The sequence below is a fragment of the Pogoniulus pusillus genome, chromosome 32 (genome assembly GCF_015220805.1).
Source record: "Pogoniulus pusillus isolate bPogPus1 chromosome 32, bPogPus1.pri, whole genome shotgun sequence".
Classification (NCBI taxonomy): domain Eukaryota; kingdom Metazoa; phylum Chordata; class Aves; order Piciformes; family Lybiidae; genus Pogoniulus; species Pogoniulus pusillus.
In genome coordinates this window covers 14,864,814-14,878,001 of record NC_087295.1, presented here as the reverse complement: position 1 = coordinate 14,878,001, position 13,188 = coordinate 14,864,814, and the positions used below count along the sequence as shown (strand labels likewise).

Genomic DNA, 13,188 nt, shown 5'->3' with positions numbered 1-13,188 from the left:
TCTATGCTGGTGTGGAAGCCTGACAAAAATGTGCAAGTTTTTCCACCCTGCTATTCCAGAGTGAATATTCCCTGTCAGACTGGAGAAAGAATAAAGTTCTCAAAGATGTCTGGGGTATAATGTTAGAGGATTTGATCTGTGCCTCTGAACTCTGAGCCATGTCTATAGGGGGGATTTTTTGTTCCTTATATACCTTCAGAGGTTACAAATCTCTGCATAGTGGATGCTGAACTTTGAGGCTGCTGTGCCTTTCTCCCTCTAAGTGCACTCTACTCAACACTGGTTGGGCCACACCTTGAGTACTGTGTCCAGTTCTGGGCCCCTCAATTCAAGACAGATGTTGAGGTGCTGGAAGGTGTTGAGAGAATGGTGATGAAGCTGGTGAAAGGCCTGGGACACAAACCCTATGAGGAGAGGCTGAAGGAGCTGGGGTTGTTTAGCCTGGAGAAGAGGAGGCTCAGGGCAGAGCTCATTGCTGTCTACAACCACCTGAAGGGAGGCTGTAGCCAGGTGGGGTTGGGCTCTTCTCCCAGGCAAGCAGCAACAGACCAAGGGGGACACAGTCTCAAGTTGTGCCAGGGCAGATCTAGGCTGGGTGTTAGGAGGAAGTTGTTGTCCGAGAGAGTGATTGGCATTGGAATGGGCTGCCCAGGGAGGTGGTGGAGTCACCATGCCTGGAGGTGTTCTTGCCAAGCCTGGCTGGGACACTTAGTGCCATGATCTGGTTGATTGGCCAGGGCTGGGTGCTAGGTTGGGCTGGCTGAGCTTGGAGCTCTCTTCCACCCTGGTCGATTCTATGATTCTATTCTATTCTATGATTCTAAATGATGTGTGGATTAATTGCAGTCCAGTTCTGTTTAACTAAGGCATCTATTAATCATATTATGTACAACTTGATTGTTTATTTTACAAATACAGGTACAAATAATTTATCCTCCACTTCCCACCCTTTCAGGCCACACAAAAAGGTATGAATTTTGAAACCCTGGGGAATCTGCTTAGCTCTGTCAGTTTCCTGATTGAGCATGCACTTAGGGTTTGTAACATGGTGTATTTAAGTTGGAGATTAAGCAAAATGAAAATGTGCTCACTGGAATGAAAGAGGATGGGTGGAGCACTGCTGGATAAGGAATTGGCACCCAGAGAGTGGTGATCAAGGGCCCAGTGTCCACCTGGAGACCAGTGCCAAGTGGCTCCCTCAGAGGTCAGTGCTGGCACCAGTGCTGTGTAACAGCTTTGTCAGTGCCATGGACAGAGGAATCAGTGCAGCCTCAGCAAGTGTGCAGATGGCACCAAGCTGTGTGGCACAGTCACATGCTAGAGGGCAGGGATCCGTCCAGAGGGACTTGGACAGGCTGCAGAGCTGTGCCCAGGCCAACCTCATGACATTCAACAAGGCCAAGTGGAAGGTCCTGCACCTGGGTGGGTGCAATCCCAAGCACAACTCCAGGCTGGGTGGGGAAAGGCTGAGAGCAGCCCTGAGGAACAGGACCTGGGGGTCTGGGCTGATGAAAAGCTCCACAGGAGCCTGCAGTGTGAGTGCAGCCCAGACACAACCCTGTGCTGGGCTGCAGCCAGAGCAGTGTGGGCACAGGGCAAGGGAGGGGATTCTGCCCCTTGGCTCTGCTCTCCTCAGACCCCACCTGCAGTCCTGGGGGCAGCTCTGGAGCCCCCAGCACAAGCAGGGCATGGAAGTGTTGGAGCCAGTGCAGAGGAGGCCACCAAGATGCTGAGAGGGCTGCAGCAGCTCTGCTGTGAGCACAGGCTGAGAGAGTTGGGGCTCTGCAGCCTGGAGATGAGAGGTTTTGAGGAGACCTTGGAGTGGCCTTGCAGTGTCTGAAGGGGGCTACAGGAGGGCTGGGGAGGGACTATTGACAAGGTCTTGTAATGACAGGAGAGGAGGTAATGGGTTTGAACTGGCAGAGGGGAGATTCAAACTGGATGTCAGGAAAGGGTTGTTTGCAATGAGGGTGGTGAGACACTGGCACAGGTTGCCCAGGGAGGTTGTAGAGCACAGAATCACCCAATGTGATCTTGGTCTTTGATCAAATTGGGTGATTCTGTGCTCCACAACCTCCCTGGAGGTGTTCCATGCCAGGTTGGATGAGGCCTTGAGCAACCTGTTCTAATGGGAGGTGTCCCTGCCTATGGCAGGGGGTTGGAACTGGATGAGCTTTGAGGCCCCTTCCAACCTAAAGCATTCTGTGAGCCTGAAGAAACGTTTCCCTGGGACAGTGGTTTGTAGGAGAAGTGGCAGGATGCAGTGATCTTTATTTCATGACCACACCAGGCAGGAAAAACAATTCTAATAACTGACAGTCGCTGTTCCTATAGTTCACCAAGTAGAGAGGGGGCAGCAGATCATTTTCTTTGCCAGCCTGGGTGATCAGATTAGACACCAGCCTTACTTCTATGGTAGCAATGTGGGTCGTGGTAGACTCCATCCCCTCATTCCCCACAAGAGATTGTAAGCAGCCTCTAAGAAGGTGATTATGAAGTTTTTAAGGGAGGGGGAGGGGGGGAAGACAAAAGAGATCTCTGGTTTTGTTGAAATACTCTTTCTTTTCTTTAGATCAGGTTAAAGAATATGAACAAGGACACATTACTTTAATCCTTACTGTCATGCAAATGCAGATGGTGCTGACTGGTGCAAGTGCTAAATAAGATCTTAGCAATTTGGACTCATCCCAAGTTTCTGAAGCAAGGTTCCTTATTCCTAACCAGAAGTACATCAAGCTTTTCAGTCTGTCCCCGTGTGATGTGATCTCCCTGTTGTAAGGCGCTCCTCCCTGCCCCAGATGTTCACAGTACATGGTGATTTCCTTCTGTCCCCAGTGAAGCAGAACAGAAGCTCATCCTCGTGCTTTCAGAATGACAGCCTACCCTTTCATCCCAAGTGGGGAAAGGGAGCTTGTTTTTGGCAGGGTTGAAAGACTGGACAGTGTAGTTACTCAAAAGAGAACATACGATGTTGTACAGGGGAGCCTCATGTACATGTAATAAAAGCTTTCAAACAGGTATTTGGTTTTCGTCAATCCAGAAGCAGTCAGGACCCTTGCTACTGTTTAAACACATCAAGGTGCTGGATCCAGAGCATCATGTGATGTCATTGGGAGTTTTTTTAATGCCTACACTTGCCATGTGGTTTGTTAGTAAAACCTCAACAATGCACCACAGAAATGACAGAAAAGTAATAGGAAATGCCCACAAATTGTCTCGAAAAGCCATGTGCGTGGACAGAAGGTGACAGGGGACTGTGTGCCTGGAAAGCTCTGTTCAGTAATGCAGGTCTTGGCTGTAAGTAAAAACATGCATAAACATAGAATCACAGAATCAACCAGGTTGCAAGAGACCTTCAAGCTCATCCAGTCCAACCTAGCACCCACCTCCAGGGACAGTGACTCCACCACCTCCCTGCGCAGCCCATTCCAATGCCAATGACTCTCTCTGCCAACAACTTCATCCTAACATCCAGCCTAGACCTCCCCTGGCACAGCTTGGGACTGTGTCCCTTTGTTCTGTTGCTGGCTGCCTGGCAGAAGAGCCCAACCCCAGTTGGCTGCAGCCTCCCTTCAGGTAGTTGTAGACAGCAATGAGGTCTGCCCTGAGCCTCCTCTTCTGCAGGCTGCACACCCCCAGCTCCCTCAGCCTCATCAACAAGTGCCAGCTCTATTGTGCACACTCCTTGTTCTGCCACCTCCTTTTCAGAGGCTAATACCTCTATCTGAAGGCTATTTCTTTTGTTGTGTGAACATCTGGCTCAAGTCATTCAAAGGAACCAAAATCCAGAGCCAGCACACCGTCCTCTATTGGACTGGTCATTTCCAGTGCTTTGCAAGGGTCATTAATGTGTCTTCTAGCAACAAGCAGTGCGTGAGGAGACTACGTGCAAAATACGATAGCATAGACGTGCTGCAGAGCCCTGAGTTGAGGGTGCATGGAGAATATCTGTGTTGGGACAAAAATACAGCAGTATCTGCTCTGCTTTACTATGTTAGTTGCTCCAAAGAATGTGGAAGTGGTTGCTGCTGTCTTGACCAATGGAGTTATTTCTCCTTTGGTTGCTTGGCGTGGCACGGGGGAGCGCTGCTGCAAGAGCGTTCGCTAATAACTTAGTGGTTTAGGGATGTGGGCCCAGAACAAATTCTAGACAAAAGAAAAACATGTTTGGGTATAACAGAGAGCCTTGGCTACAGGAACACAACTGTGATTGGGTGTGCAAACATTTGGTGTTTTGATCGTCCCGGTTGGGTGACAGCTGACAAATGGTCAGGGCTTGGTTTTAATTATCGCCAAAAGGGAAAAAGCCTCTTGTGTTAGAGCCAGGAGCTGATGCTGCAGCACAAGGCAAGAGAAGAGTTTTAATAGTGGAGGTTATGCTTTCTCAGTGTTGCAGTTGTTGAAAGTGTTACTTCTTCTGAATGTTTGGAGTATTTAGTTCTGTGGTTATAAGCAACCCAGGAAGGTATTTTGTTCGCTTGTATCGCATCCAATGATCGATATTAACCATTAGCTACTGTTCTTAATCCCGACTGCTACCACTGATAGCAGAGTTCTGTTCAGCAGTCACACTGGGAAATGCAGCAGACATGCTGTGGTAGATGTTCTTCACAGAGAGAGTGATTGGCATTGGAATGGGCTGCGCAGGGAGGTGGTGGAGTTGTCACCCCTGGAGGTGTTGAAGCAGAGCCTGGCTGGGGCACTTAGTGCCATGGTCTGGTGGATTGGGCAGGGCTGGGTGCTAGGTTGGACTGGCTGAGCTTGTAGGTCTCTTCCAACCTGGTTGATTCTATGATTCCATGATTCTATGTTTGAGACTAATTTGCACTGCAATTATTTAGTATGTATCTTAGTAGCAGACAGAGCACCTCTGAGGTCACAGGGCCGATTCCAACAGATGTGTGAGGGTGTTATGGTTAGGGTATTATGCAAAGTTAATAATCAATGGGATCATGCCTGGGCAAGCCAGGATGTGCATCTTCCACGACACAGGGCACAGAGACCTCACTGCCTGGAAGGGTTCTATGCCTTCTGCAAATGGGGAAAGAAATTTGTTACCAAAGAGAGAGGGAATGATTTGTCCAAACAGCCTCTAGCAGGGTTAGGCACCAGTTTGATTTGTTGAGTCTATATCCAGCATTCCAACCACTGTGCTATCTTTGCAGCAAGGTGAGAAACAATCTTGTCGAGATGTGGTGGCACGAATAGCTCATATGTAAAGCTTAAATCTGCATCTGAATACCCTTTTGGGGTTTTGTTTACCTTTTTGGTGGCAGTTGCTGTGTGACAGTTGCTTCCTTACGGATGTAAGCGAATCTGCAATGGTCATTTGTGCTAGTTTGAAGCAGGCTAGAATGTTCTGGTGAGAAGAACTAGATTACAGGCTGTGGAAAGAAAACAATGGTGATGTCTGCTTCGCTCACAGCCTTGCTGAGATGTATAGGAACAAGAAATAAAAGCATTAGATAATCACTCAGCACCACTCTCACTTGGGCTGCTGGCCGAGCTGCATCTCTCTAACCTCACCCTCCAGTTCTGGGACTAATCCACTTTGCTTCCTAACCCCTGGCCGAACCTCTGTTGTTCCTTGGGACTGGGGTAAGGTCGAGAGGGGTAGGAGGAAGGTGCAGGGGTGGTTGGGAGCCCCTCCTGGGCACTCAGGTTTCTGGGATGGGAGTTGTGATTCTGTATTACCTTTTGCCTTGTTTGTTTCTATCTATAACTGTATCTACTGTAACTCTCTGCTTGTGTATTGTGCCAGCTGTAAATATAAGCTTCATTCCGTTTCCAGAGCTGGCTGAGTCTAGTCTGGGTGATTTCTGAAGTGTGGGGGGGCAGGGAACACCCAAACCATCCCATCGTTTCTAGCGGGAAGCATAACCTGTCAAACTTTGAATGGCCATTAGCTGCTTTTTAAGTGACAGTCATGAATTTCCAACTGAAAGCTTGCCCCATCTTGGGGAAGCCAAGAGAGATTTTTGTGATGAGAGAGACTCTTCTGTGTAGGTCTTGTCTTCCACTGCAGGGGATAATCGAGGGAAGAACACAGAATGTGGTTTCCAGTTTCACAAAGCGACGAGGATGTGACCTTTCCATGTTACAGTATCACAGTATCACAGTGTCACAGTATCATCAGGGTTGGAAGAGACCTCACAGATCATCAAGTCCAACCCTTTACCACAGAGCTCAAGGCCAGACCATGGCACCAAGTGCCACGTCCAATCCTGCCTTGAAGTGCCCCAGGGACGGCGACTCCACCACCTCCCCGGGCAGCCCATTCCAGTGTCCAATGACTCTCTCAGGGAAGAACTTTCTCCTCACCTCCAGCCTAAATCTCCCCTGGCACAGCCTGAGGCTGTGTCCTCTTGTTCTGGTGCTGGCCACCTGAGAGAAGAGAGCAACCTCCTCCTGGCCACAACCTCCCCTCAGGTAGTTGTAGACAGCAATAAGGTCACCCCTGAGCCTCCTCTTCTCCAGGCTAACCAATCCCAGCTCCCTCAGCCTCTCCTCGTAGGGCTGTGCTCAAGGCCTCTCCCCAGCCTCGTTGCCCTTCTCTGGACACGCTCAAGCATCTCAATGTCCCTCCTAAACTGGGGGGCCCAGAACTGAACACAGCACTCAAGGTGTGGTCTAACCAGTGCAGAGTACAGGGGCAGAATGACCTCCCTGCTCCTGCTGGCCACACCATTCCTGATGCAGGCCAGGATGCCACTGGCTCTCTTGGCCACCTGGGCACACTGCTGGCTCATGTTCAGGCAGGTATCAATCAGCACCCCCAGATCCCTCTCTGTCTGGCTGCTCTCCAGCCACTCCGACCCTAGCCTGTATCTCTGCATGTTGTCAGAGGGGTGACCTTTTTTTGTCTTCCAGCTAGAGATCTTTAGCCAATTTCTTGGGCACTATTTGGTACTATTGGAAAGTTTCAACAGGGCTGTGATTGGGGAAGAAAAGTAGATTGAGTTGCTGCTACGCTCCTGTTCCTCCACGACTCTCTAGCCTGTTTTGTGGCTCCCCAGAAAGGTTATTGATTCACTGCATGTGTGGCTGTCTCTAGTCAGAGCTGAAGGCTGGTAGGAAACTGCCACCTGAAGCAGACACACAGGAAGGAAATGTAGGCAGTTGCATTCTGCTTCCATTGAAGTGCCTGATGATTCTGAAATTAATTTCAGGAGGAGCAAAAGGGGGGGGGGGGGGTCTGGTGAGCAGGAGTTGTTGCTGCCAGCAGCTGGAATAGCTTTTCAGCTTTGTCTTGCAGAAATGTTCAGTGGCCTAGGAACTGTCCACAAGGCTTGGAAAAAATGCTTCTGGTAGCAGCTGCCAGTATTAGCACCACTTTCTACAGGCCTTCTGGCTTTGTGGCATTTGCTGGGCTAGCATGGGTAGAGTCATCCACACTACCCAGAGCAGATCAAGTGAGATTCCCAGCCAAGTCTGGCTGATGGAAGAGGGAGTCCTGTGAATTTTCTCATACTTTGTGTCTTTCCTAGGGCTGAAAATTCTACAGATGTTTCAGTCAGGGAACTGTCAGCACTTTTGATCTCACATATTTGTGGTTATACAAATAATGGATTTTTTTGGTTTGGCCATGGAATTCAACTGGAAGTAATTCTTGGGTTAAGGTGACCAGAAAGGTTATTTCCACCCCCCTCCCCAGCAAAACTAAAATGACTCAGTTTGCTTAGTTTTGGCTTTGCCAGTTGTTGTCCATTTGCTGCAATAAAAATGGGTTAATTTCCAGCAGAATTTAAGTTTTAATTGAAAATGATGTTTTGAAAAAATATATTCTAAGCAGTTTTAATGATTTAGAGAACTTTTAGGCTTTTCTGCCTTATTTCTCTGGCCAATGCCACCATTTCACGTGGCCTATCTGTTAAATTCACAATTATTCTTCTTTTTCCTACTGAAACAAAGTGTTTTTGTACATTCATTGTTTAGCAGAATGTATTTACCCAGCATTGTCACCACTCTACAGTGCCTTAGCATTTCACTACAGCATTTGCAGAGTGTTGGTTTTAGAATATGGCTTTCTAGCCTGTAGTTCATAGAATCATTGAATCAAGCAGGTTGGAAGAGACCTCCAGGCTCATCCAGCCCAACCTAGCACCCAGCCCTGGCCAATCAACCAGACCGTGGCACTGAGTGCCCCAGCCAGGCTTGGCTTCAACACCTCCAGGCACAGTGACTCCACCACCTCCCTGGGCAGCCCATTCCAATGCCAATCACTCTCTCTGACAACAACTTCCTCCTAACATCCAGCCTAGACCTGCCCTGGCACAGCTTCACACTGTATCCCCTTCTTCTGTTGCTGGTTGCCTGGCAGAATAGACCAACCCCACCTTACTACAGCCTCCCTTCAGGCAGCTGTAGGCAGCAGTGAGGTCTGCCCTGAGCTTCCTCTTCTGCAGGCTGCACCCCCCCAGCTCCCTCAGCCTCTCCTCACAGGGCTGTGCTCCAGGCCCCTCCCCAGCTTTGTCTGGAAGTTTGGAAAAGCTATTGCAGTATGTCAGCATCTGGTGTGACTAGACAAATGTGACTGGAGTGTGTGAGAATGACAGCAGTATGGGAAGCATTCAGGTAACAGAAGTACAGTGTCAGCAGCACAGAAAATCATTTGTGATGGGACAGCTTGAAAATAGTGGTTTAGGTCTAAATCAAAATCCCCTGCAGATTAAGGGAGGGTATGGAGAAGGAAATCCATGATGAAGGCTGGACATAGTTTTCTGTTTCCAGCAAGATATTCTGCAGTTGAGCTTTCTCATACTTTCAGAATACCTCTTAGTTCTAATTGTCAGAGCCAACATTTGAGCAGAAAAATAAGAGTCTAATTAAAAACAGTAGGTTCTTTATGCAAGAAAACCAGGGTAGCTCTCCTTTGCTGTAAGACAACTTACTTGTCTATCCATACCCAGCAGAATTAGTGTGGTTGAGGCTGAGGGCTAAGTGCATTTACCTCATATGAACAAAAGAGCTACATTGCTGCCTTCTGTCCCATGTCATCAGAATGCATCAGCTGTTTGGGCCAAGTATAGGGCTGGAGCTATAGAGTGGTAATTGTAGGGTGTGTGTTTTAGAAGTTGATGAATTGTGTGGTTGGGAGAAGTCCCCTGATTTGGTTTTGTTTGTTTGTTTGTGTTTGATTTTTTAGTGAGAATAAACTTTTACCAACTGATGCCTATAGTGTTCAACAGGAGGAAGTTCACAGTGAAAGTGTTCCAAAGCATAATACTGGTGTAAGTTTGCAGATGACACCAAGCTGGGGGCAGATGTGGCTGGGTTGGAGGGCAGAAGGGCTCTGCAGCAGGACCTTGACCGCCTGGACAGATGGGCAGAGTCCAAGGGGATGGTGTTCAACAGCTCCAAGTGCAGGGTGCTGCACTTTGGCCACAGCAACCCCATGCAGAGATACAGGCTGGGGTGGGAGTGGCTGAGAGCAGCCAGACAGAGAGGGATCTGGGGGTGCTGATTGATACCCACCTGAACATGAGCCAGCAGTGTGCCCAGGTGGCCAAGAGAGCCAGTGGCATCCTGGCCTGCATCAGGAATGGTGTGGTCAGCAGGAGCAGGGAGGTCATTCTGCCCCTGTACTCTGCCCTGGTTAGACCACACCTTGAGTGCTGTGTTCAGTTCTGGCCCCCCAGTTTAGGAGGGACATTGAGATGCTTGAGTGTGTCCAGAGAAGGGCAACGAGGCTGGGGAGAGGCCTTGAGCACAGCCCTACGAGGAGAGGCTGAGGGAGCTGGGATTGGTTAGCCTGGAGAAGAGGAGGCTCAGGGCAGACCTTATTGCTGTCTGCAACTACCTGAGGGGAGGTTGTGGCCAGGAGGAGGTTGCTCTCTTCTCTGTATCAGCAGCCCCAGGTCCCTCTCTGCCTGGCTGCTCTCAGCCACTCTGTCCCCAGCCTTGTGGCACTGCTTGGGGTTGTTGGAGCCTTATTAAATCTCATCCCCTTGGCCTCTGCCCACCCATGCAGCCTGTCCAGGTCCCTCTGCAGGGCTCTCCTACCCTCCAACAGCTCCACACCTGCTCCTAGCTTGATGTCATCTGCAAACTTGCTGATGCTGGACTCAATTCCGTGGTCCTCGTCCCCTAATATTGCATCACGTTGACTTGTTTGATAGATTAAATTTCAAACATTCAGGTCTGAGCTTTAATATTTCTTTGAGCAGGTGAGAGGTGTAAAAGTCAGACACTTCAAACAGGCTTTACCAGTCACAAAGTGCAGCTCATGCCCAAATCTGTGATATTTCTGACTCTGACATCAACCCTTTTTTTTGTCTCTATATCCAGGTTGCTCCAGTTGTTAAAGAGAGAATGATGAAGAAAGGCAGCATGATGCTTGGGTACCAACCTCACCAGGGCAAAGTCAACTTCTTCCGGCAGGTGGTGATCAGCCCACATGCCACTCGAGAGGACATGGACTTCCTGCTGGATGAAATTGAGCTGCTTGCTGAGGATTTGTAGCTGTAGCTGCACAAGCACCAGCCACTGCTGGTGTGGAATGTGTGCAAGGAGAATGGCAGCAGGATTCTGGGGCTGTTTTGTGAGAGGTAGTAAAAAGCTTAACCTACCTGTTGGGCACTGTGATTCTGGGTGCTGTGGAGAGCTTTGCAGGTGGAACACTTCTTCACAGGGAAGTGTTTGCTGATGGGGGCCGAGACAGTGCTTGCAGCACCACTGCCATTATGGGAAGTGTTTCCTCAAGAAGGGCACACTTCTAAAGGTGGTGTCTGTGTCCCAGGCAGGGCAGCTGTTTTCAGGTGCCTGTGCACAGTGTGCCTCCAACCAGTCATTTATACATGCAGGCAGTGCCCCTCTACTGCTGCTGCTGCTAGAAGTGGACTTACATGCTAATTAATACTCTGTCTACTCGGTTAATGTTTTAGTTTGCTGTGTGTTTAAGGGTAGAGGCCTGGTCCATAATTACACTGGTAAGCTTGGAATTTGCAGACTTAACAGGAAGAGTTCCTCCAGGCCCCTAACTAGATGGAGTGCCCAAATGTTTTGCTATTAACACAGGCAGAGTGCATTTGGACTTGGTGAGGTAGTGTCGCCATCCTGGGAGGTTTACAGGATCTCCTGCACAAAGTCCCAAGCACCCAATATTGACTTTGCTCTGACTAGACTGAAGAAGATGACCTATTAAGATGGCTTCTAAGCTACAGGATTTTGTGATTCTACGAGGTACAGTCATTGGGCCCCACCAGTGTTTGCCAGTGCTGTCTGGCTGCAATATCATCACCGCTGCAGCAGCGCACTTGGAACTTCTGAATCCTCTCTTAGCAGGAGTTACCTACAGTTTCTGAGTGGCTGTTCACCTCCCTCTCTTGTCAAAGTGATAGGATGTATCCAGTAGCTTTCAGATGTACTTTAAAATTATAACAGAAGGAAAAAATATGCTTAGCTGAAAGACAAAGCATTTTGATGCATGGTGGCTATATATGTATTAATCATGTAGCAAAATTACTTGCCATTGTTTGTGTTTCTCTGCAGATTGATGATGGCTCAGTCTTCATGTTACCAGGCTATAATTTGACACTGACATTAAGGTGATAGTGATCATAGGAGGCCTGCTTGTGATTTTAGGAGTTGAGCAGGGTGAATATTTTTGGTCAATCTTAACTAGCAAAATTAAGTTCTACATTTTGTCTTTATCTGAAGAACTGCCCTGCACTTCTGCTTTTATTCTATTAAAAAAGTGATCTGTTTTGCAAAGGTAGAAATGTTCTTGCAGCAAGCTAATGGGAACAAGCACATCTTTCACCTTGTCATCTGTGTCTACTTCACCTATGTTGGTGTTTGTCCCTTATGCTGTATTGGAGATAGTAGCGACCAAGGCAAACCTTTTGACTGTGTTTTCTGTCCTGCTGTAAGCTGTCTTTAAACACAGCACTTCTTTGTTTCTATTGTATTAGCATCCACCATTGCTACATTCCTACTTCCAGTCATCAGGAGGATGGTGTGGAAAGTGTAAGAAGGTCATGACAACTGAAAAGGTCACTCTGTCAGAGCAGTAGATAGGATCAAGAGTCACCCAGCAGCATTTAACAGTGTCCTGGAAGTGACTGTCCCTGTGCTGTTGCAGAGATCCCCTGGGCTTTATGCCAGAGCTCCTATTGACATTAGTATAAAAATGAGTATCACAATGTGGCCTCTGGATGCTGGCCTGGAATACCTATAGGTCACTTTCTCCTTCATTCTCCTGTTTCTGGCTACACCACCCAGAAAGTCCTACCTAAATTCTGTGTGGTTTGTTTACCCTCCCAGCCACTCCAGGAGGTGTGAAAAGTACACAAGGCTGCTGCATGGCTGGGATGCATTTGCTGTTGCTTCTTGAATTAGAAAGGACTGTTACCTTTTCACCTTCTCTCTTAGACCTTGGAGGGAAAGACAGAACAGTGTTGGGGTGTTCTGATTATGGCTCAGGTTCTTGGCAAGTACTTGAGTTTTGATTGATGAGGAGCCACCACCTCCTGTCAGCTAAGAATTTGGTCTGTGCTGTTTTGTGATGCAATTATTGTCAAAAAAAGGTGTTGCTGTCTGCTCCTCATTGCAGGGCATTTCTGTTTCTGGATACTGTGGCACAGCAGATAGCAGACTGATGCAGCACAGTTCCTCTCTGCAGCAGTAGTGGCCATAGTGCTTTTAAATGACAGCAAAACAGAGCTTCTTAACTGTTTGCAGAAAATAGGTTTCTGATCCAGACATGCACAAAGCTCTGGATTAATCTTCCTGTGTGCTGTATGTTATCTAATCCATATATTGCCAGCTATTTCTGACCCTTTACCTCTCCTGTCCCAGGTGTGCAGTAGGATGATCTCATTTCAAGACTATTGTGATTTCCTTACAGTTGCCTATTTAAGACTGGGATGTACAAAAGGTCTGTTTTGTAGCTGGTGATTTGAATAAAAAGAGAACTAAGTGAGACCCTTAAAACCACAGCTGCTCTTGGCATTTGTCAGTCTGAAACTGTACAGATATATAAGAGACATAGAATCATAGAATCAGTCAGGGTTGGAAGGAACTACAAGGAGCAGCCAGTTCCAACCCCCTGCCATGCCCAGGGACACCCTACCCTAGAGCAGGCTGCACACAGCCTCAGCCAGCCTGGCCTTAAACACCTCCAGCCCTGGGGCCTCAACCACCTCCCTGGGCAGCCCATTCCAGCCTCTCACTACTCTCCTACTCAAC

At 48.3% G+C, this 13,188-nt stretch overlaps 1 protein-coding gene across 3 annotated transcripts in view; it reads left to right on the top strand.

The window, feature by feature from the left end:
• GADL1 (glutamate decarboxylase like 1) overlaps positions 1–12,933 on the top strand; it is a 120,952-nt gene extending 108,019 nt beyond the window's left edge. For 2 of the 3 annotated variants that reach the window (XM_064169623.1, XM_064169624.1), the window contains exon 15: positions 10,288–12,933. In XM_064169623.1, coding sequence (XP_064025693.1) covers positions 10,288–10,461 — 174 coding nt within the window. In that variant the 3' untranslated portion in view covers positions 10,462–12,933. Of the gene's footprint in view, positions 1–2,572; positions 3,019–10,287 lie in introns of those variants that run through there. The other variant, XM_064169625.1, reaches the window with a different exon arrangement.
• Positions 12,934–13,188: the final 255 nt, after the last annotated feature.